General features: G+C 48.7%; 1 protein-coding gene across 6 annotated transcripts in view; it reads right to left on the bottom strand.

The window, feature by feature from the left end:
• Positions 1 to 23283, bottom strand: part of SDK1 (sidekick cell adhesion molecule 1) — a 429219-nt gene that overhangs the window by 4302 nt on the left and 401634 nt on the right. For 5 of the 6 annotated variants that reach the window (XM_077316210.1, XM_077316211.1, XM_077316212.1 and 2 more), the window contains 4 exons: positions 4917 to 5081; positions 2839 to 2976; positions 2127 to 2298; positions 1138 to 1267 (listed from right to left, as the gene is read on the bottom strand). In XM_077316210.1, the coding sequence (XP_077172325.1) occupies positions 1138 to 1267; positions 2127 to 2298; positions 2839 to 2976; positions 4917 to 5081 (605 nt within the window). The remainder of the gene's footprint in view (positions 1 to 1137; positions 1268 to 2126; positions 2299 to 2838; positions 2977 to 4916; positions 5082 to 23283) is intronic. The other variant, XM_077316213.1, reaches the window with a different exon arrangement.

Here is a 23283-nt window from a genome sequence, read left to right as displayed (position 1 = left end):
CTGAGATGAACTGCAGCCATGTGCTGAAAGGGCCGGTCCCCTGCTGCTGGAAAGTCCTGGGCCATGCGTGCTGTGACATTGAGGGCGAGGAAAACCATGTAACGGGCACATGGCTAGACTCTCAGAACCTCTGTCTCCATGCACGGGTGTCCTCAGGCAGGGGGCAGCCATTATATGCTATTAGAAGCCAGTGTGCAGAGCTTGCTGGCCTGAATCACATACACGTGCGCACACACCACAAGGGTGCACGTCGGCATCCGTCTTTATGCCCAGCATGTCCTGATAATGGCAGGTTGAATACCTGGCTGTCACAGGAAGAGAAGCAGAGCCCTTGCAAGGGTCGTTCTCAAAATAACATGAGAGGGATTGCAAAGCACGGCTGGAGATGCTGCCGCGAGAGATGCCACTTTCCCTGGCGGGCCAGCTCCAGGGCTCTGGCAAAGGAGCAGGTGGTGCCAGGTAACTGAGAAGAGATGAAAGGCAGGGCATGGGGGGAGTTAGATTTGGTCAGGAGGGCAGCCTTGCACTTCTGGCCGCTGGTGTGGTGGTTAAGAGCGGGGCCTCTAATCTGGAGAAACAGGTTTGATTCTCCGTATGCAGTCGCCTGGGTGACCTTGGGCCAGTCGCAGTTCTCCCAGAGCTCTCTCAGTCCCTCCTACTTCACAGGTAGTCTGTTGTGGAGACAGGAAGGGGAAGGTGATTGTAAGCTGCTTTGAGACTCCTTTGGATCGTAAAAAGCAGGCCACAAAAACCAGCTCTTCTTCATGCAGGAAAAGATCATTTCTAATATTGGAGGTCTCAGGTTTTCCGCGTGCAAACTCAAACCTCTGCCATGCAGCTAAACAGCCTCTCTCCCTTGTGCTATACCGGGGTCAGAGCAACTGTATACCTAGCTCTGCTCTGACTGTCAATAGTTCCTCCAGGCACAGCAAGGTCTGGTATCGAGGTGCCGGAGCCTGAACTTGTGTTGGTGCCAGAGCCTGAATCTACACAGCCAGTCAGGAGCCTTGCTGGGAGAAAAGCCCCACCTGCCTCTGGCCACTTCCTAAAAACACACGAAGGGGGCCAGAAAAGGTGTGGGTGGACACCATGGGGCCCGCGGGCTCCATGTTGGGGATGCCTGCATTGGGTACTCACCTCTGATTCTGAAGCGTCCAAGGGTTTCTCACTGAGGGCTACACTTTCCGTCAGCACCACTCCGTTATACTTGTTACAGATGTCCTCGTCTGAATAGTGAAGTCCTCCAGGGCTGGGCCGGGGTGGAGATCTGAGGGCAAAGAGAAATAAAATGAGGGAATTTCCGACCTCTTTGCTCTCCAGCAGTTCTAGGCGATACTTCCGGCCTCCAGCATAGTTCTGGAAGAACAGCCGTGTCTTACAGGTCCTGCGGAACTGTCCAAGGTCCTGCAAGGCCCTGATCTCTCCAGGGAGCGTATTCTATCAGGTTGGGGCCAGGACTGAAAAAGCCCTGGCTCTGGTTGATGCCAATTTGATCTCCTTGGAGCCGGAAAGCCCGGGCAGGTTTTTCCTCAATCAAATATTATATCCTTCACTGCATGGCCAAACCCCAGCCTTGGAATCAGGCACCAATCAGGGTCCCTCCCGTATTACTGGCAGGGCAAAAGAGCAATGAGAGCATTGCACCCAGAGACAGTCTGGACTGAGGGCTGAAGATGCATTTGCTCCCTGTCTTAGCTATATTTTTGTCGTTTTCTAAAAGAAACCCGACCTTTCCCCCAAGGAACTCAGGCGGGTAGACCTCCCCATTCCCCCTTCTGCTCTGGAACTGGTAACAACTTTGTAAAGCAGGTTTCAGCCGAGAGCAGGAGTGACCAAACAGATTCAACATGTCAACCTGAATCCACCTGCTCAGACTGCTTGTTGTGTCTTCTGGCCTGCTGGGTTTTGTACCTGCAAGGATATTTTAATAAGCCTTTTGTGAACTTCTCCTACACATGGACGGGTTAGGAGCTGGAACAAGCACGCATGTCAAAAGGCACTTGTTGATGCAGAGATTACCACTGGCCCTTCTTCGGATGCTCTGCATGCCAACATGGCATTTGGCTGGCTTCTGAGTGCCCAAGGCCACCTCTTCCTGCATGGCACGGAGGCCCGTGCCTTCTTACCTCGTTCCGTTCTTCTTGGAGAAAGTGTTTTTGACAGTGAGGTGTCTGCTATTGAGCTCCAGGGCTGTAAACCCCCCATTATCCAGGGTGACAGATTCCTCCGCGTGGGAGACGTTTTTCCCTGGGGACAAACGGCGACAGAATGAGAGCAGGCACAAGCCCTGCCCCGGCTCTGCGGGGAGACAGAGAGAAAACCGCCATTTTCAGAGAATCATCCTCCTTTTGTAAAGAGACCCTTCTTATCCCCACAACACACTGTCCCACGGAAAGATCACAACACAACCAAAGGGACAATTTTTATCAGCGTTTGACAACCAATATCCACAGATAGTATCTTTTCCCACCACATCTCTCTCTCTTTTGGTGTTTGGGAGGGAGGGAATCAAACATGCTGGCCACAGATGGATTTCTTTATCAGTCTGCTGCAACATTTAAAGGAAACGGGATTAAGCTTTCTGATGTTTTCCCCCCTGCGGATTAGCAGCTCGGTCACCCGTACGTCCCCAGGAACACGAGCGAAGTTTTCAGACTGCAGTCCCTGGCTTATTTGTGTTTTCTTGCAAGTCAAGCTGCAATTGATTTCAAGGGGATTCGTTCCAGATCAGGGAGGTTTAGAATTACAGCAGTGGCTGAGACCTGACTGCCTGAGAAGTCTGGGACTTACTAGTTAAAGTGGGCACGGGACGGCAGCCTCAACGCTGACTCAACTCACCCATGTTGCAAGTTTTATATTTCTTGGCCTGGCTGTACAGGAGGAGCGTTAAAACCACAAGTAGGAGGAAGATCAGGATGCAGAGGGCAATGACGAGCAGAAACCACCATTCTTCGTAGAAAGGGGAATCCGGCAGAGCTGGGAGGAAAATCAAGGCAGGAAAGGGTTCGTTTTGAGAACAAACATGTCTTGGCTGTTTCCGCCCACCCTGTGGATCTTCTGCAGAAAGCGGTTTTTGCCTTGGAGGTGGAGGGAGAGGGGTGAGCAACGGCGTCCGTGAGGCTGGTCAAAAAGTTCTGCATGCCCATACACGAAAACTTATGCCCAGAATGAAACTCAAAGGTGCAATGAGACTTTGCCCTGCTGCTTTGGATTAACATGGGTACCTGCCTGAACCCAGATAAATAGATCTGAGATCAGTAGTGCCAAAGAGACCAACTTGACTTTTGAGGGATGAGCATTAGAGAGTCCAATGCCCTTCATCATATATGAGCAGGAATGGTGATCTCTTGAGTTGGAAGATGGCAGGGGTGTTGTAAAGAAGGCATGCAAAATGCGCTAGGTGTATCGCTGAGAGAGCACACAAGTCACCTGTGCCTCCTACCCCTGCTGGCAGGTGTAACTCCCGAAGTGACCCAGAAAGGTTCCCTCCTGCCTGCTGTGAATCCAGCTAGAACCAAAGAATCATCAAAACTGCCATGGTAAACCTGGGCCTTGGAAGCCACCAATCTCCCCCGAGCGGTGGTTTAATTAATTACCAGCCAGCAGACCGGTGTGTGTGTGTCATTTTGAGCAGCAGGAGCCTGTGGATCTCGGCACCCCATTCCCTGCTGCTTTCAACAGAAAACAGGCAATTTAATGTGAACACCCGATGGTCAAAGGAGTGGATTAAATGGATAGGCTGAGACCAGGAACAAATCAAGAAGCAATTTATTTACAATGAACCCCCAGACCTCCTGAGAGGCTATGACCGTTCGCTCAGGAAGAAGGCCCCGGAAGGAAGGCAGGAAGGCAGGAAGGCAGGAAGGCAGGCAGGCCCTGGCTTTTCTCAGAAATTTGAGCTGCCTTCCAATTCTTCAAGGCCAGATAGACCAAGGTAGAGGAGGAACCTGACAAGAACAGTTGTGCCAATGGCATTTCGTACTCCCTTCTGATGACGTCCCTGTTAAATTGTGCATCTCGCACCAGGAGCGAGGAAAGGGGAAAATTGGAATAGCTGAATGCCTCCAGCCCTGCAGAATGCTTTGACATCCCCCTCAGGGGCCAAGCTTTTGAACCATGAAGATTTTCGTAAAACTATTTCTTCCTGCCCTCCCCCCCCCCAAGCCCCGGTTTCGCTGAGGTAGCAGAAAACAATCTGAGAAGTGCCTCCACAGAATGGCTTGGCAGAATCCAGAAAGGAGGGATTTGAGTGGTGCCCTCGACAAGGCGGGGAGAGTTCTGGCATTGGCAACGAGCCCCCTATGACTGGTAGTTTTGGGGAACTGGGCAGACCCCAACTCCCAACCCCCAAGAGACAGCCTTCTAGATTCTGGGTTGGAGGCCAATCATTTTGGGTTGAGTGAGCCATCATACTTTTGCAGCTGGATTTTGCTTTTGCAGCTGGGTTTTCCAAGTTCTCAACTTAGGTGGACGGGGCAGAAATCATCTACAACCTTCCTATGTTAGCTGGAAGAATAATTTAGGGTTGGAAAAGAGGAAAAGACTGGCCTTTTCTTCCACTTCTGCCCTGAGGGCCCTCCTGTGAATATCACTTTCCGGCTGCTGAATATTGTTTTTATGCGCTTGGCCTGTTTTTAATGGCTCGTTTTACTATTGGTCATTCTTGTTGCTTTAACGATTTCATTGTGTTGGGCTTTTAAAATTTTTGTGAGGCTCCTTCAGTAGGCCTGTGGAGGGGGCGCATAAATGCCCTGTTCCGTAACTAAACAAAGAAATAAAATTCTGCGTGCATTAGACAGCCTTTTGAGCAAGACAGCAAAAGCACATCCATGCGTGAGAAAGTATCATGGGCAAAAAGAAGCAAAGCAAAATAACTACTTTCCCAGATTGTAACTTCCCAGTTTGCCCCTACCAACCTGATATAGCCACAGAGGGAGCGCTGGGTTCTCCGTAGCCAAACTCGTTCACAGCCACCACCCGGAATTCGTAGCTTACTCCCTGTTTCAGCTTGTCCAGGCTGACTGAGTAGGAGGTGGCTCTGCGAGGGATGTCCTTGGCGAACAAGTCCCACAGTCCTTCATCTGGGGAAGCAGTGAGAAAGGGAGGTTAGCGTGGCTCCTGCAAACCCTTTCCTGAAAACAAGAGCACTTTTCCCTGGCTGCCCATTAGACATTCTCCGTCCTGGTAATTACAGCTGATTTCAGTGCTTACGTTAGGCATCCCAGGAGGGCTATTGTGCAGCCGTTCAACCAGTGAATATCTAATTCTGCACAATTAAGTGTTTCGTGTTTGGGTCCTCTTTGCTGGAACATGACAGATCTATACTATGCATGATTCAAAGGATATGGTATTCCTGGTATTTTTCAAATGATCTCCTCTTGTGTTCTTATTGGCTAATCTGGAGATTTCCTGCTTCTTGGAGCACACTTCCCCTCTGCTAGTCTCCAGAATTGACTGAATGAATGTAGGAAAACAGTTAGACAGTTAAGTGTCTCTCTCTCTCTCTCCTCTCTTTTTTTCTAAATGCAACTATTGTATTTTTTATGCAGCCTGGTACCCCGCCCTCTTTCTCTATTCAAACTCTGCCAATGCTCTTGTCCCGAGCAGGATAGTCTACCCAATTTTCATCATCATGAAACTGAATCTGCTCCTGGTGGTAGCAGATCTCCTTGGATTATCACTGTTCTCCAGGCAACAAAGATCGGTTTGCCTGCAATGGCTGCTAGCGAAGGCAGGTTCTATACCATCATACCCACCTTCAAAATCTCTGGGTCTTTTCCAACCTGGAACTGGCAACCCTAGCTCAGGAGTAACCGAAGGGATCAGTCTTCCTAAGAGTGGAGGGGCTAGGTTGGTAGCTTGAAATAGGAACACCAAGCGTTCCTCACTAAAGAATGCTCAGAAACTTTAAAATACTTTAATACCTCCCCCTCCCCTCGTGGACTGGGCATCTGACTTCTGCAGTGGGTTTGCATGCTGCTAAATGACCTCTGTAGCCCCCTGGTCTGCGATCTGTTCGTCTTGGCATCGGTCGATTTGAGCTGCGTGATTTATTCCACGCCACCTGCCTCGCATCGATCGCAGAAGCAGACAACTCCCCTGTCGCCCGTTTGCCGATCAAGGCGATCGGCAGCTCTTCTGGCCAGCTGTGCGGCGCTGGCGAGAAACTTCATGGCTTGAGCCAGGTTAGAGGAATACGGCGGAACCGTAAAATGGGTGATTTCTCGGTCACGTTTAAAAATCCAGACCAGCGCGTTATGTGCTAGCATAGATTATTAGGCTGTAATAGAATACCATTTATGTTTCGGGATACATGTTTAGAATGAATATAAAACCTGCGCTAAAAGATTGTTTGAGGGGCTTTTTTTTCTTTGCCATTTTTCGTTTACAATGTAATAAAGGAGCCATTTTATTTACTTGAAAGAGTCAGAGTAGCTGCACGGAGGGAGTTGGGCGTGCATGAAAACAAATAAAACCTTCATTGCTTTCTAGGCACCGTCCTTGCAACAGAGGTGACTGCCTTGCATTAGTTCATGTGGAGACTTCCAGTTTTGGAGCTTGGCCTGTACAGCAGCTCTGCAGATGAACTTTCACCTCCCTCCTCAAAGAGGAAATATCAGCGGTAGATCTTGTTAGTTTAGAATATGTAAATTGATGAAACGGGGCTTTTCAGGCAGCAAAACCAGGTAACGGTAGACCAGGGGGCTCCCAACGTGGTCCGTAGGGACACTATGACACTGTTTCTAGTATTTGCCACAGTGCTTTTAGAAAACAGGCTGCTGAAGACTTGACTGGCAGTGCAGATTTTTAAAACTGCTGTTTGACCAGCAGCTATCTATCTAGTCAGGCTGTCTACCTATCATATGGCATGGGTGTAGTGCTTCCAAAATGCTTACAAAATGGCTTACAAAATGGCTTAGCTTACAAAATGGCTGCCATGAGAAATCAGCTACAAAACGGCTGCCTAGGGAAGGGGAGGAGTTAGCTCCAAAATGGCTGCCTAGGAGAGGGAGGAGTTAGCTATAAAAAGGCTACCTGGGGAAGGGGAAGAGTCAGCTACAAAATGGCTGCCATGAGAAAATAGGAGTCAGTTCCAAAATGGCTGCCTAGGGAAGGGGAGGTGTCAGGTACAAAATGGCTGCCATGAGTTCAGGAGTGTAATACAAAATGGCTGCCTAGGGAAGGGGTGGAGTTAACAACAAAATGGCTGCCTAGGACAGGGGAGGTGTCAGGTACAAAATGGCTATCAAGTAAGGGGACGAGTCAGCTTCAAAATGGCTGCCATGAGAAGTCATCTACAAAATGGCTGCCTAGTGAAGGGGAGGAGTTATCTATAAAATGGCTGCCTAGGGAAGGGGAGGAGTTAGCTACAAAATGGCTGCCTAGGGTAATGAGGAGTTAGCTTTAAAATGGCTGCCTGGGGAAGGGGAGGAGTCAGCTTCAAAATGGCTGCCATGAGAAGTCATCTACAAAATGGCTGCCTAGTGAAGAGGAGGAGTTAGCTATAAAATGGCTGCCTAGGAAAGGGGAGGAGTCAGCTTCAAAATGGCTGCCATGAGAAGTCATCTACAAAATGGCTGCCTAGTGAAGGGGAGGAGTTATCTATAAAATGGCTGCGTAGGGAAGGGGAGGAGTTAGCTACAAAATGGCTGCCTAGGGGAAGGAGGAGTTAGCTTTAAAATGGCTGCCTGGGGAAGGGGAGGAGTCAGCTCCAAAATGGCTGCCATGAGAAGTCATCTACAAAATGGCTGCCTAGTGAAGGGGAGGAGTTAGCTATAAAATGGCTGCCTAGGAAAGGGGAGGAGTCAGCTTCAAAATGGCTGCCATGAGAAGTCATCTACAAAATGGCTGCCTAGTGAAGGGGAGGAGTTATCTATAAAATGGCTGCCTAGGGAAGGGGAGGAGTTAGCTACAAAATGGCTGCCTAGGGGAAGGAGGGGTTAGCTTTAAAATGGCTGCCTAGGGAAGGGGAGGAGTCAGCTACAAAATGGCTGCCATGAGAAGTCAGCTACAAAATGGCTGCCTAGTGAAGGGGAGGAGTTAGCTATAAAATGGCTGCCTAGGAAAGGGGAGGAGTCAGCTTCAAAATGGCTGCCATGAGAAGTCATCTATAAAATGGCTGCCTAGGGAAGGGGAGGAGTTAGCTACAAAATGGCTGCCTAGGGGAAGGAGGAGTTAGCTTTAAAATGGCTGCCTGGGGAAGGGGAGGAGTCAGCTCCAAAATGGCTGCCATGAGAAGTCATCTACAAAATGGCTGCCTTGTGAAGGGGAGGAGTTAGCTATAAAATGGCTGCCTAGGGAAGGGGAGGAGTTAGCTACAAAATGGCTTCCATGAGAAGTCATCTACAAAATGGCTGCCTTGTGAAGAGGAGGAGTTAGCTATAAAATGGCTGCCTAGGAAAGGGGAGGAGTCAGCTTCAAAATGGCTGCTTAGGGGAAGGAGGAGTTAGCTTTAAAATGGCTGCCTAGGGAAGGGGAGGAGTCAGCTATAAAATGGCTACCATGAGAAGTCAGCTACAAAATGGCTGCCTAGTGAAGGGGAGGAGTTAGCTATAAAATGGCTGCCTAGGGAAGGGGAGGAGTTAGCTACAAAATGGCTGCCTAGGGGAAGGAGGAGTTAGCTTTAAAATGGCTGCCTGGGGAAGGGGAGGAGTCAGCTCCAAAATGGCTGCCATGAGAAGTCATCTACAAAATGGCTGCCTAGTAAAGGGGAGGAGTTATCTATAAAATGGCTGCCTAGGGAAGGGGAGGAGTTAGCTATAAAATGGCTGCCTAGGAAAGGGGAGGAGTCAGCTTCAAAATGGCTGCCATGAGAAGTCATCTACAAAATGGCTGCCTAGTGAAGAGGAGGAGTTAGCTATAAAATGGCTGCCTAGGAAAGGGGAGGAGTTAGCTTCAAAATGGCTGCCATGAGAAGTCATATACAAAATGGCTGCCTAGTGAAGGGGAGGAGTTATCTATAAAATGGCTACCTAGGGAAGGGGAGGTTAGCTACAAAATGGCTGCCTAGGGTAATGAGGAGTTAGCTTTAAAATGGCTGCCTGGGGAAGGGGAGGAGTCAGCTTCAAAATGGCTGCCATGAGAAGTCATCTACAAAATGGCTGCCTAGTAAAGGGGAGGAGTTATCTATAAAATGGCTGCCTAGGGAAGGGGAGGAGTTAGCTATAAAATGGCTGCCTAGGAAAGGGGAGGAGTCAGCTTCAAAATGGCTGCCATGAGAAGTCATCTACAAAATGGCTGTCTAGTGAAGAGGAGGAGTTAGCTATAAAATGGCTGCCTAGGAAAGGGGAGGAGTCAGCTTCAAAATGGCTGCCATGAGAAGTCATCTACAAAATGGCTGCCTAGTAAAGGGGAGGAGTTATCTATAAAATGGCTGCCTAGGGAAGGGGAGGAGTTAGCTATAAAATAGCTGCCTAGGAAAGGGGAGGAGTCAGCTTCAAAATGGCTGCCATGAGAAGTCATCTACAAAATGGCTGTCTAGTAAAGAGGAGGAGTTAGCTACAAAATGGCTGCCTAGGGTAATGAGGAGTTAGCTTTAAAATGGCTGCCTGGAGAAGGGGAGGAGTCAGCTTCAAAATGGCTGCCATGAGAAGTCATCTACAAAATGGCTGCCTAGTAAAGAAGAGGAGTTAGCTATAAAATGGCTGCCTAGGAAAGGGGAGGAGTCAGCTTCAAAATGGCTGCCATGAGAAGTCATCTACAAAATGGCTGCCTAGTGAAGGGGAGGAGTTATCTATAAAGTGGCTGCCTAGGGAAGGGGAGGAGTTAGCTACAAAATGGCTGCCTAGGGAAGGGGAGGAGTTAGCTATAAAATGGCTGCCTAGGGAAGGGGAGGAGTCAGCTTCAAAATGGCTGCCATGAGAAGTCATATACAAAATGGCTGCCTAGTGAAGGGGAGGAGTTATCTATAAAATGGCTGCCTAGGGAAGGGGAGGAGTTAGCTACAAAATGGCTGCCTTGGGTAATGAGGAGTTAGCTTTAAAATGGCTGCCTGGGGAAGGGGAGGAGTCAGCTTCAAAATGGCTGCCATGAGAAGTCATCTACAAAATGGCTGCCTAGTAAAGGGGAGGAGTTATCTATAAAATGGCTGCCTAGGGAAGGGGAGGAGTTAGCTATAAAATGGCTGCCTAGGAAAGGGGAGGAGTCAGCTTCAAAATGGCTGCCATGAGAAGTCATCTACAAAATGGCTGTCTAGTAAAGAGGAGGAGTTAGCTATAAAATGGCTGCCTAGGGAAGGGGAGGAGTTAGCTACAAAATGGCTGCCTAGGGAAGGGGAGGAGTTAGCTATAAAATGGCTGCCTAGGAAAGGGGAGGAGTCAGCTTCAAAATGGCTGCCATGAGAAGTCATATACAAAATGGCTGCCTAGTGAAGGGGAGGAGTTATCTATAAAATGGCTGCCTAGGGAAGGGGAGGAGTTAGCTACAAAATGGCTGCCTTGGGTAATGAGGAGTTAGCTTTAAAATGGCTGCCTGGGGAAGGGGAGGAGTCAGCTTCAAAATGGCTGCCATGAGAAGTCATCTACAAAATGGCTGCCTAGTAAAGGGGAGGAGTTATCTATAAAATGGCTGCCTAGGGAAGGGGAGGAGTTAGCTATAAAATGGCTGCCTAGGAAAGGGGAGGAGTCAGCTTCAAAATGGCTGCCATGAGAAGTCATCTACAAAATGGCTGTCTAGTAAAGAGGAGGAGTTAGCTATAAAATGGCTGCCTAGGGAAGGGGAGGAGTTAGCTACAAAATGGCTGCCTAGGGTAATGAGGAGTTAGCTTTAAAATGGCTGCCTGGGGAAGGGGAGGAGTCAGCTTCAAAATGGCTGCCATGAGAAGTCATCTACAAAATGGCTGCCTAGTAAAGGGGAGGAGTTATCTATAAAATGGCTGCCTAGGGAAGGGGAGGAGTTAGCTATAAAATGGCTGCCTAGGAAAGGGGAGGAGTCAGCTTCAAAATGGCTGCCATGAGAAGTCATCTACAAAATGGCTGTCTAGTGAAGAGGAGGAGTTAGCTATAAAATGGCTGCCTAGGAAAGGGGAGGAGTCAGCTTCAAAATGGCTGCCATGAGAAGTCATCTACAAAATGGCTGCGTAGTAAAGGGGAGGAGTTATCTATAAAATGGCTGCCTAGGGAAGGGGAGGAGTTAGCTATAAAATGGCTGCCTAGGAAAGGGGAGGAGTCAGCTTCAGAATGGCTGCCATGAGAAGTCATCTACAAAATGGCTGTCTAGTAAAGAGGAGGAGTTAGCTATAAAATGGCTGCCTAGGGAAGGGGAGGAGTTAGCTACAAAATGGCTGCCTAGGGTAATGAGGAGTTAGCTTTAAAATGGCTGCCTGGGGAAGGGGAGGAGTCAGCTTCAAAATGGCTGCCATGAGAAGTCATCTACAAAATGGCTGCCTAGTAAAGAAGAGGAGTTAGCTATAAAATGGCTGCCTAGGAAAGGGGAGGAGTCAGCTTCAAAATGGCTGCCATGAGAAGTCATCTACAAAATGGCTGCCTAGTGAAGGGGAGGAGTTATCTATAAAATGGCTGCCTAGGGAAGGGGAGGAGTTAGCTAGAAAATGGCTGCCTAGGGAAGGGGAGGAGTTAGCTATAAAATGGCTGCCTAGGAAAGGGGAGGAGTCAGCTTCAAAATGGCTGCCATGAGAAGTCATCTACAAAATGGCTGCCTAGTTAAGGGGAGGAGTTATCTATAAAATGGCTGCCTAGGGAAGGGGAGGAGTTAGCTACACAATCGCTGCCTAGGGGAAGGAGGAGTTAGCTTTAAAATGGCTGCCTGGGGAAGGGGAGGAGTCAGCTTCAAAATGGCTGCCATGAGAAGTCATCTACAAAATGGCTGCCTAGTGAAGAGGAGGAGTTAGCTATAAAATGGCTGCCTAGGAAAGGGGAGGAGTCAGCTTCAAAATGGCTGCCATGAGAAGTCATCTACAAAATGGCTGCCTAGTGAAGGGGAGGAGTTATCTATAAAATGGCTGCCTAGGGAAGGGGAGGAGTTAGCTATAAAATGGCTGCCTAGTGAAGAAGAGGAGTTAGCTATAAAATGGCTGCCTAGGAAAGTGGAGGAGTCAGCTTCAAAATGGCTGCCATGAGAAGTCATCTACAAAATGGCTGCCTAGTGAAAGGGAGGAGTTATCTATAAAATGGCTGCCTAGGGAAGGGGAGGAGTTAGCTACAAAATGGCTGCCTAGGGAAAGGGAGGAGTTAGCTATAAAAGGGCTGCCTAGGAAAGGGGAGGAGTCAGCTCCAAAATGGCTGCCATGAGAAGTCATCTACAAAATGGCTGCCATGAGAAGTCATCTACAAAATGGCTGCCTAGTGAAGGGGAGGAGTTAGCTACAAAATGGCTGCCTAGGGGAAGGAGGAGTTAGCTTTAAAATGGCTGCCTAGGGATGGGGAGGAGTCAGCTACAAAAGGGCTGCCATGAGAAGTCATCTACAAAATGGCTGCCTAGTGAAGGGGAGGAGTTAGCTATAAAATGGCTGCCTAGGGAAGGGGAGGAGTTAGCTATAAAATGGCTGCCTAGGAAAGGGGAGGAGTCAGCTTCAAAATGGCTGCCATGAGAAATCATCTACAAAATGGCTGCCTAGTGAAGGGGAGGAGTTAGCTATAAAATGGCTGCCTAGGGAAGGGGAGGAGTTAGCTACAAAATGGCTGCCTAGGGGAAGGAGGAGTTAGCTTTAAAATGGCTGCCTGGGGAAGGGGAGGAGTCAGCTTCAAAATGGCTTCCATGAGAAGTCATCTACAAAATGGCTGCCTAGTGAAGAGGAGTTATCTATAAAATGGCTGCCTAGGGAAGGGGAGGAGTTAGCTACAAAATGGCTGCCTAAAGGAAGGAGGAGTTAGCTTTAAAATGGCTGCCTGGGGAAGGGGAGGAGTCAGCTCCAAAATGGCTGCCATGAGAAGTCATCTACAAAATGGCTGTCTAGTGAAGGGGAGGAGTTATCTATAAAAAGGCTGCCTAGGGAAGGGGAGGAGTCAGCTTCAAAATGGCTGCCATGAGAAGTCATCTACAAAATGGCTGCCTAGTGAAAGGGAGGAGTTATCTATAAAATGGCTGCCTAGGGAAGGGGAGGAGTTAGCTACAAAATGGCTGCCTAGGGGAAGAAGGAGTTAGCTTTAAAATGGCTGCCTGGGGAAGGGGAGGAGTCAGCTTCAAAATGGCTGCCATGAGAAGTCATCTACAAAATGGCTGCCTAGTGAAGAGGAGGAGTTAGCTATAAAATGGCTGCCTAGGAAAGGGGAGGAGTCAGCTTCAAAATGGCTGCCATGAGAAGTCATCTACAAAATGGCTGCCTAGTGAAGGGGAGGAGTTAGCTATAAAATGGCTGCCTAGGGTAGGGGAGGAGTTAGCTATAAAATGGCTGCCTAGGAAAGGGGAGGAGTCAGCTTCAAAATGGCTGCCATGAGAAGTCATCTACAAAATGGCTACCTAGGTAAGGGGAGGAGTCAGCTTCAAAATGGCTGCATAGGAAAGGGGAGGAGTCAGCTTCAAAATGGCTGCCATGAGAAGTCATCTACAAAATGTCTGCCTAGTGAAGTGGAGGAGTCATCTATAAAATGGCTGCCTAGGGAAGGGGAGGAGTTAGCTACAAAATGGCTGCCTAGGGGAAAGAGGAGTTAGCTTTAAAATGGCTTCCTGGGGAAGGGGAGGAGTCAGCTCCAAAATGGCTGCCATGAGAAGTCATCTACAAAATGGCTGTCTAGTGAAGGGGAGGAGTTAGCTATAAAATGGCTGCCTAGGGAAGGGGAGGAGTTAGCTACAAAACGGCTGCTTAGGGGAAGGAGGAGTTAGCTTTAAAATGGCTGCCTGGGGAAGGGGAGGAGTCAGCTTCAAAATGGCTGCCATGAGAAGTCATCTACAAAATGGCTGCCTAGTGAAGAGGAGGAGTTAGCTATAAAATGGCTGCCTAGGAAAGGGGAGGAGTCAGCTTCAAAATGGCTGCCATGAGAAGTCATCTACAAAATGGCTGCCTAGTGAAGGGGAGGAGTTAGCTATAAAATCGCTGCCTAGGGTAGGGGAGGAGTTAGCTATAAAATGGCTGCCTAGGAAAGGGGAGGAGTCAGCTTCAAAATGGCTGCCATGAGAAGTCATCTACAAAATGGCTGCCTAGGGAAGGGGAGGAGTTAGCTATAAAATGGCTGCCTAGGAAAGGGGAGGAGTCAGCTTCAAAATGGCTGCCATGAGAAGTCATCTACAAAATGGCTGCCTAGTGAAGGGGAGGAGTTAGCTACAAAATGGCTGCCTAGGGAAGGGGAGGAGTTAGCTACAAAATGGCTGCCTAGGGGAAGGAGGAGTTAGCTATAAAATGGCTGCCTAGGAAAGGGGAGGAGTCAGCTTCAAAATGGCTGCCATGAGAAGTCATCTACAAATGGCTGCCTAGTGAAGGGGAGGAGTTATCTATAAAATGACTGCCTAGGGAAGGGGAGGAGTTAGCTACAAAATGTCTGCCTAGGGGAAGGAGGAGTTAGCTTTAAAATGGCTGCCTGGGGAAGGGGAGGAGTCAGCTTCAAAATGGCTGCCATGAGAAGTCATCTACAAAATGGCTGCCTAGTGAAGAGGAGGAGTTAGCTATAAAATGGCTGCCTAGGAAAGGGGAGGAGTCAGCTTCAAAATGGCTGCCATGAGAAGTCATCTACAAAATGGCTGCCTAGTGAAGGGGAGGAGTTAGCTATAAAATGGCTGCCTAGGAAAGGGGAGGAGTCAGCTTCAAAATGGCTGCCATGAGAAGTCATCTACAAAATGGCTGCCTAGTGAAGGGGAGGAGTTAGCTATACAATGGCTGCCTAGGGTAGGGGAGGAGTTAGCTATAAAATGGCTGCCTAGGAAAGGGGAGGAGTCAGCTTCAAAATGGCTGCCATGAGATGTCATCTACAAAATGGCTGCCTAGTGAAGGGGAGAAGTTAGCTACAAAATGGCTGCCTAGGGGAAGGAGGAGTTAGCTTTAAAATGGCTGCCTGGGGAAGGGGAGGAGTCAGCTTCAAAATGGCTGCCATGAGAAGTCATCTACAAAATGGCTGCCTAGTGAAGAGGAGGAGTTAGCTATAAAATGGCTGCCTAGGAAAGGGGAGGAGTCAGCTTCAAAATGGCTGCCATGAGAAGTCATCTACAAAATGGCTGCCTAGTGAAGGGGAGGAGTTAGCTATAAAATGGCTGCCTAGGGTAGGGGAGGAGTTAGCTATAAAATGGCTGCCTAGGAAAGGGGAGGAGTCAGCTTCAAAATGGCTGCCATGAGAAGTCATCCACAAAATGGCTGCCTAGTGAAGGGGAGGAGTTAGCTACAAAATGGCTGCCTAGGGAAGGGGAGGAGTTAGCTACAAAATGGCTGCCTAGGGGAAGGAGGAGTTAGCTATAAAATGGCTGCCTAGGAAAGGGGAGGAGTCAGCTTCAAAATGGCTGCCATGAGAAGTCATCTACAAATGGCTGCCTAGTGAAGGGGAGGAGTTATCTATAAAATGGCTGCCTAAGGAAGGGGAGGAGTTAGCTACAAAATGGCTGCCTAGGGGAAGGAGGAGTTAGCTTTAAAATGGCTGCCTGGGGAAGGGGAGGAGTCAGCTCCAAAAGGGCGCCATGAGAAGTCATCTACAAAATGGCTGCCTAGGGTAATGAGGAGTTAGCTTTAAAATGGCTGCCTAGGGAAGGGGAGGACTCATCTTCAAAATGGCTGCCATGAGAAGTCATCTACAAAATGGCTGCCTAGTGAAGAGGAGGAGTTAGCTATAAAATGGCTGCCTAGGAAAGGGGAGGAGTCAGCTTCAAAATGGCTGCCATGAGAAGTCATCTACAAAATGGCTGCCTAGTTAAGGGGAGGAGTTATCTATAAAATGGCTGCCTAGGGAAGGGGAGGAGTTAGCTACACAATGGCTGCCTAGGGGAAGGAGGAGTTAGCTTTAAAATGGCTGCCTGGGGAAGGGGAGGAGTCAGCTTCAAAATGGCTGCCATGAGAAGTCATATACAAAATGGCTGCCTAGTGAAGGGGAGGAGTTATCTATAAAATGGCTGCCTAGGGAAGGGGAGGAGTTAGCTACAAAATGGCTGCCTTGGGTAATGAGGAGTTAGCTTTAAAATGGCTGCCTGGGGAAGGGGAGGTGTCAGCTTCAAAATGACTGCCATGAGAAGTCATCTACAAAATGGCTGCCTAGTAAAGGGGAGGAGTTATCTATAAAATGGCTGCCTAGGGAAGGGGAGGAGTTAGCTATAAAATGGCTGCCTAGGAAAGGGGAGGAGTCAGCTTCAAAATGGCTGCCATGAGAAGTCATCTACAAAATGGCTGTCTAGTAAAGAGGAGGAGTTAGCTATAAAATGGCTGCCTAGGGAAGGGGAGGAGTTAGCTACAAAATGGCTGCCTAGGGTAATGAGGAGTTAGCTTTAAAATGGCTGCCTGGGGAAGGGGAGGAGTCAGCTTCAAAATGGCTGCCATGAGAAGTCATCTACAAAATGGCTGCCTAGTAAAGGGGAGGAGTTATCTATAAAATGGCTGCCTAGGGAAGGGGAGGAGTTAGCTATAAAATGGCTGCCTAGGAAAGGGGAGGAGTCAGCTTCAAAATGGCTGCCATGAGAAGTCATCTACAAAATGGCTGTCTAGTGAAGAGGAGGAGTTAGCTATAAAATGGCTGCCTAGGAAAGGGGAGGAGTCAGCTTCAAAATGGCTGCCATGAGAAGTCATCTACAAAATGGCTGCGTAGTAAAGGGGAGGAGTTATCTATAAAATGGCTGCCTAGGGAAGGGGAGGAGTTAGCTATAAAATGGCTGCCTAGGAAAGGGGAGGAGTCAGCTTCAGAATGGCTGCCATGAGAAGTCATCTACAAAATGGCTGTCTAGTAAAGAGGAGGAGTTAGCTATAAAATGGCTGCCTAGGGAAGGGGAGGAGTTAGCTACAAAATGGCTGCCTAGGGTAATGAGGAGTTAGCTTTAAAATGGCTGCCTGGGGAAGGGGAGGAGTCAGCTTCAAAATGGCTGCCATGAGAAGTCATCTACAAAATGGCTGCCTAGTAAAGAAGAGGAGTTAGCTATAAAATGGCTGCCTAGGAAAGGGGAGGAGTCAGCTTCAAAATGGCTGCCATGAGAAGTCATCTACAAAATGGCTGCCTAGTGAAGGGGAGGAGTTATCTATAAAATGGCTGCCTAGGGAAGGGGAGGAGTTAGCTAGAAAATGGCTGCCTAGGGAAGGGGAGGAGTTAGCTATAAAATGGCTGCCTAGGAAAGGGGAGGAGTCAGCTTCAAAATGGCTGCCATGAGAAGTCATCTACAAAATGGCTGCCTAGTTAAGGGGAGGAGTTATCTATAAAATGGCTGCCTAGGGAAGGGGAGGAGTTAGCTACACAATCGCTGCCTAGGGGAAGGAGGAGTTAGCTTTAAAATGGCTGCCTGGGGAAGGGGAGGAGTCAGCTTCAAAATGGCTGCCATGAGAAGTCATCTACAAAATGGCTGCCTAGTGAAGAGGAGGAGTTAGCTATAAAATGGCTGCCTAGGAAAGGGGAGGAGTCAGCTTCAAAATGGCTGCCATGAGAAGTCATCTACAAAATGGCTGCCATGAGAAGTCATCTACAAAATGGCTGCCTAGTGAAGGGGAGGAGTTAGCTACAAAATGGCTGCCTAGGGGAAGGAGGAGTTAGCTTTAAAATGGCTGCCTAGGGATGGGGAGGAGTCAGCTACAAAAGGGCTGCCATGAGAAGTCATCTACAAAATGGCTGCCTAGTGAAGGGGAGGAGTTAGCTATAAAATGGCTGCCTAGGGAAGGGGAGGAGTTAGCTATAAAATGGCTGCCTAGGAAAGGGGAGGAGTCAGCTTCAAAATGGCTGCCATGAGAAATCATCTACAAAATGGCTACATAGTGAAGGGGAGGAGTTAGCTATAAAATGGCTGCCTAGGGAAGGGGAGGAGTTAGCTACAAAATGGCTGCCTAGGGGAAGGAGGAGTTAGCTTTAAAATGGCTGCCTGGGGAAGGGGAGGAGTCAGCTTCAAAATGGCTGCATAGGAAAGGGGAGGAGTCAGCTTCAAAATGGCTGCCATGAGAAGTCATCTACAAAATGTCTGCCTAGTGAAGGGGAGGAGTCATCTATAAAATGGCTGCCTAGGGAAGGGGAGGAGTTAGCTACAAAATGGCTGCCTAGGGGAAAGAGGAGTTAGCTTTAAAATGGCTTCCTGGGGAAGGGGAGGAGTCAGCTCCAAAATGGCTGCCATGAGAAGTCATCTACAAAATGGCTGTCTAGTGAAGGGGAGGAGTTAGCTATAAAATGGCTGCCTAGGGAAGGGGAGGAGTTAGCTACAAAATGGCTGCTTAGGGGAAGGAGGAGTTAGCTTTAAAATGGCTGCCTGGGGAAGGGGAGGAGTCAGCTTCAAAATGGCTGCCATGAGAAGTCATCTACAAAATGGCTGCCTAGTGAAGAGGAGGAGTTAGCTATAAAATGGCTGCCTAGGAAAGGGGAGGAGTCAGCTTCAAAATGGCTGCCATGAGAAGTCATCTACAAAATGGCTGCCTAGTGAAGGGGAGGAGTTAGCTATAAAATGGCTGCCTAGGGTAGGGGAGGAGTTAGCTATAAAATGGCTGCCTAGGAAAGGGGAGGAGTCAGCTTCAAAATGGCTGCCATGAGAAGTCATCTACAAAATGGCTGCCTAGGGAAGGGGAGGAGTTAGCTATAAAATGGCTGCCTAGGAAAGGGGAGGAGTCAGCTTCAAAATGGCTGCCATGAGAAGTCATTTACAAAATGGCTGCCTAGTGAAGGGGAGGAGTTAGCTACAAAATGGCTGCCTAGGGAAGGGGAGGAGTTAGCTACAAAATGGCTGCCTAGGGGAAGGAGGAGTTAGCTATAAAATGGCTGCCTAGGAAAGGGGAGGAGTCAGCTTCAAAATGGCTGCCATGAGAAGTCATCTACAAATGGCTGCCTAGTGAAGGGGAGGAGTTATCTATAAAATGGCTGCCTAGGGAAGGGGAGGAGTTAGCTACAAAATGTCTGCCTAGGGGAAGGAGGAGTTAGCTTTAAAATGGCTGCCTGGGGAAGGGGAGGAGTCAGCTTCAAAATGGCTGCCATGAGAAGTCATCTACAAAATGGCTGCCTAGTGAAGAGGAGGAGTTAGCTATAAAATGGCTGCCTAGGAAAGGGGAGGAGTCAGCTTCAAAATGGCTGCCATGAGAAGTCATCTACAAAATGGCTGCCTAGTGAAGGGGAGGAGTTAGCTATAAAATGGCTGCCTAGGAAAGGGGAGGAGTCAGCTTCAAAATGGCTGCCATGAGAAGTCATCTACAAAATGGCTGCCTAGTGAAGGGGAGGAGTTAGCTATACAATGGCTGCCTAGGGTAGGGGAGGAGTTAGCTATAAAATGGCTGCCTAGGAAAGGGGAGGAGTCAGCTTCAAAATGGCTGCCATGAGATGTCATCTACAAAATGGCTGCCTAGTGAAGGGGAGAAGTTAGCTACAAAATGGCTGCCTAGGGGAAGGAGGAGTTAGCTTTAAAATGGCTGCCTGGGGAAGGGGAGGAGTCAGCTTCAAAATGGCTGCCATGAGAAGTCATCTACAAAATGGCTGCCTAGTGAAGAGGAGGAGTTAGCTATAAAATGGCTGCCTAGGAAAGGGGAGGAGTCAGCTTCAAAATGGCTGCCATGAGAAGTCATCTACAAAATGGCTGCCTAGTGAAGGGGAGGAGTTAGCTATAAAATGGCTGCCTAGGGTAGGGGAGGAGTTAGCTATAAAATGGCTGCCTAGGAAAGGGGAGGAGTCAGCTTCAAAATGGCTGCCATGAGAAGTCATCCACAAAATGGCTGCCTAGTGAAGGGGAGGAGTTAGCTACAAAATGGCTGCCTAGGGAAGGGGAGGAGTTAGCTACAAAATGGCTGCCTAGGGGAAGGAGGAGTTAGCTATAAAATGACTGCCTAGGAAAGGGGAGGAGTCAGCTTCAAAATGGCTGCCATGAGAAGTCATCTACAAATGGCTGCCTAGTGAAGGGGAGGAGTTATCTATAAAATGGCTGCCTAAGGAAGGGGAGGAGTTAGCTACAAAATGGCTGCCTAGGGGAAGGAGGAGTTAGCTTTAAAATGGCTGCCTGGGGAAGGGGAGGAGTCAGCTCCAAAATGGCTGCCATGAGAAGTCATCTACAAAATGGCTGCCTAGGGTAATGAGGAGTTAGCTTTAAAATGGCTGCCTAGGGAAGGGGAGGAGTCATCTTCAAAATGGCTGCCATGAGAAGTCATCTACAAAATGGCTGCCTAGTGAAGAGGAGGAGTTAGCTATAAAATGGCTGCCTAGGAAAGGGGAGGAGTCAGCTTCAAAATGGCTGCCATGAGAAGTCATCTACAAAATGGCTGCCTAGTTAAGGGGAGGAGTTATCTATAAAATGGCTGCCTAGGGAAGGGGAGGAGTTAGCTACACAATGGCTGCCTAGGGGAAGGAGGAGTTAGCTTTAAAATGGCTGCCTGGGGAAGGGGAGGAGTCAGCTTCGAAATGGCTGCCATGAGAAGTCATCTACAAAATGGCTGCCTAGTGAAGAGGAGGAGTTAGCTATAAAATGGCTGCCTAGGAAAGGGGAGGAGTCAGCTTCAAAATGGCTGCCATGAGAAGTCATCTACAAAATGGCTGCCTAGTGAAGGGGAGGAGTTATCTATAAAATGGCTGCCTAGGGAAGGGGAGGAGTTAGCTATAAAATGGCTGCCTAGTGAAGAGGAGGAGTTAGCTATAAAATGGCTGCCTAGGAAAGTGGAGGAGTCAGCTTCAAAATGGCTGCCATGAGAAGTCATCTACAAAATGGCTGCCTAGGGAAGGGGAGGAGTTAGCTACAAAATGGCTGCCTAGGTGAAGGAGGAGTTAGCTTTAAAATGGCTGCCTGGGGAAGGGGAGGAGTCAGCTCCAAAATGGCTGCCATGAGAAGTCATCTACAAAATGGCTGCCTAGGGTAATGAGGAGTTAGCTTTAAAATGGCTGCCTAGGGAAGGGGAGGAGTCATCTTCAAAATGGCTGCCATGAGAAGTCATCTACAAAATGGCTGCCTAGTGAAGAGGAGGAGTTAGCTATAAAATGGCTGCCTAGGAAAGGGGAGGAGTCAGCTTCAAAATGGCTGCCATGAGAAGTCATCTACAAATGGCTGCCTAGTTAAGGGGAGGAGTTATCTATAAAATGGCTGCCTAGGGAAGAGGAGGAGTTAGCTACACAATGGCTGCCTAGGGGAAGGAGGAGTTAGCTTTAAAATGGCTGCCTGGGGAAGGGGAGGAGTCAGCTTCAAAATGGCTGCCCTGAGAAGTCATCTACAAAATGGCTGCCTAGTGAAGAGGAGGAGTTAGCTATAAAATGGCTGCCTAGGAAAGGGGAGGAGTCAGCTTCAAAATGGCTGCCATGAGAAGTCATCTACAAAATGGCTGCCTAGTGAAGGGGAGGAGTTATCTATAAAATGGCTGCCTAGGGAAGGGGAGGAGTTAGCTATAAAATGGCTGCCTAGTGAAGAGGAGGAGTTAGCTATAAAAGGGCTGCCTAGGAAAGGGGAGGAGTCAGCTCCAAAATGGCTGCCATGAGAAGTCATCTACAAAATGGCTGCCATGAGAAGTCATCTACAAAATGGCTGCCTAGTGAAGGGGAGGAGTTAGCTACAAAATGGCTGCCTAGGGGAAGGAGGAGTTAGCTATAAAATGGCTGCCTAGGAAAGGGGAGGAGTCAGCTTCAAAATGGCTGCCATGAGAAGTCATCTACAAAATGGCTGCCTAGTGAAGGGGAGGAGTTATCTATAAAAAGGCTGCCTAGGGAAGGGGAGGAGTCAGCTTCAAAATGGCTGCCATGAGAAGTCATCTACAAAATGGCTGCCTAGTGAAAGGGAGGAGTTATCTATAAAATGGCTGCCTAGGGAAGGGGAGGAGTTAGCTACAAAATGGCTGCCTAGGGGAAGGAGGAGTTAGCTTTAAAATGGCTGCCTAGGGAAGGGGAGGAGTCAGCTACAAAATGGCTGCCTAGGGAAGGGGAGGAGTTAGCTATAAAATGGCTGCATAGGAAAGGGGAGGAGTCAGCTTCAAAATGGCTGCCATGAGAAGTCATCTACAAAATGTCTGCCTAGTGAAGGGGAGGAGTCATCTATCAAATGGCTGCCTAGGGAAGGGGAGGAGTTAGCTACAAAATGGCTGCCTAGGGGAAAGAGGAGTTAGCTTTAAAATGGCTTCCTGGGGAAGGGGAGGAGTCAGCTCCAAAATGGCTACCATGAGAAGTCATCTACAAAATGGCTGTCTAGTGAAGGGGAGGAGTTAGCTATAAAATGGCTGCCTAGGGAAGGGGAGGAGTTAGCTACAAAATGGCTGCTTAGGGGAAGGAGGAGTTAGCTTTAAAATGGCTGCCTGGGGAAGGGGAGGAGTCAGCTTCAAAATGGCTGCCATGAGAAGTCATCTACAAAATGGCTGCCTAGTGAAGGGGATGAGTTAGCTATAAAATGGCTGCCTAGGGTAGGGGAGGAGTTAGCTATAAAATGGCTGCCTAGGAAAGGGGAGGAGTCAGCTTCAAAATGGCTGCCATGAGAAGTCATCTACAAAATGGCTGCCTAGGGAAGGGGAGGAGTTAGCTATAAAATGGCTGCCTAGGAAAGGGGAGGAGTCAGCTTCAAAATGGCTGCCATGAGAAGTCATCCACAAAATGGCTGCCTAGTGAAGGGGAGGAGTTAGCTACAAAATGGCTGCCTAGGGAAGGGGAGGAGTCAGCTACAAAATGGCTGCCTAGGGGAAGGAGGAGTTAGCTTTAAAATGGCTGCCTGGGGAAGGGGAGGTGTCAGCTTAAAAATGGCTGCCATGAGAAGTCATCTACAAAATGGCTGCCTAGTGAAGAGGAGGAGTTAGCTATAAAATGGCTGCCTAGGAAAGGGGAGGAGTCAGCTTCAAAATGGCTGCCATGAGAAGTCATCTACAAAATGGCTGCCTAGGGAAGGGGAGGAGTCATCTATAAAATGGCTGCCTAGGGAAGGGGAGGAGTTAGCTACAAAATGGCTGCCTAGGGGAAGGAGGAGTTAGCTTTAAAATGGCTGCCTGGGGAAGGGGAGGAGTCAGCTTCAAAATGGCTGCCATGAGAAGTCATCTACAAAATGGCTGACTAGTGAAGGGGAGGAGTTAGCTATACAATGGCTGCCTAGGGAAGTGGAGGAGTTAGCTATAAAATGGCTGCCTAGGAAAGGGGAGGAGTCAGCTTCAAAATGGCTGCCATGAGAAGTCATCTACAAAATGGCTGCCTAGTGAAGGGGAGGAGTTATCTATAAAATGGCTGCCTAGGGAAGGGGAGGAGTTAGCTACAAAATGGCTGCCTAGTGAAGGGGAGGAGTTAGCTATCTAATGGCTGCCTAGGG

Source organism: Paroedura picta, chromosome 17 (genome assembly GCF_049243985.1).
Source record: "Paroedura picta isolate Pp20150507F chromosome 17, Ppicta_v3.0, whole genome shotgun sequence".
Classification (NCBI taxonomy): Eukaryota; Metazoa; Chordata; class Lepidosauria; order Squamata; family Gekkonidae; genus Paroedura; species Paroedura picta.
Note: the sequence above shows the minus strand (reverse complement) of the source record. Positions and strands in the feature narration are given on the sequence as shown.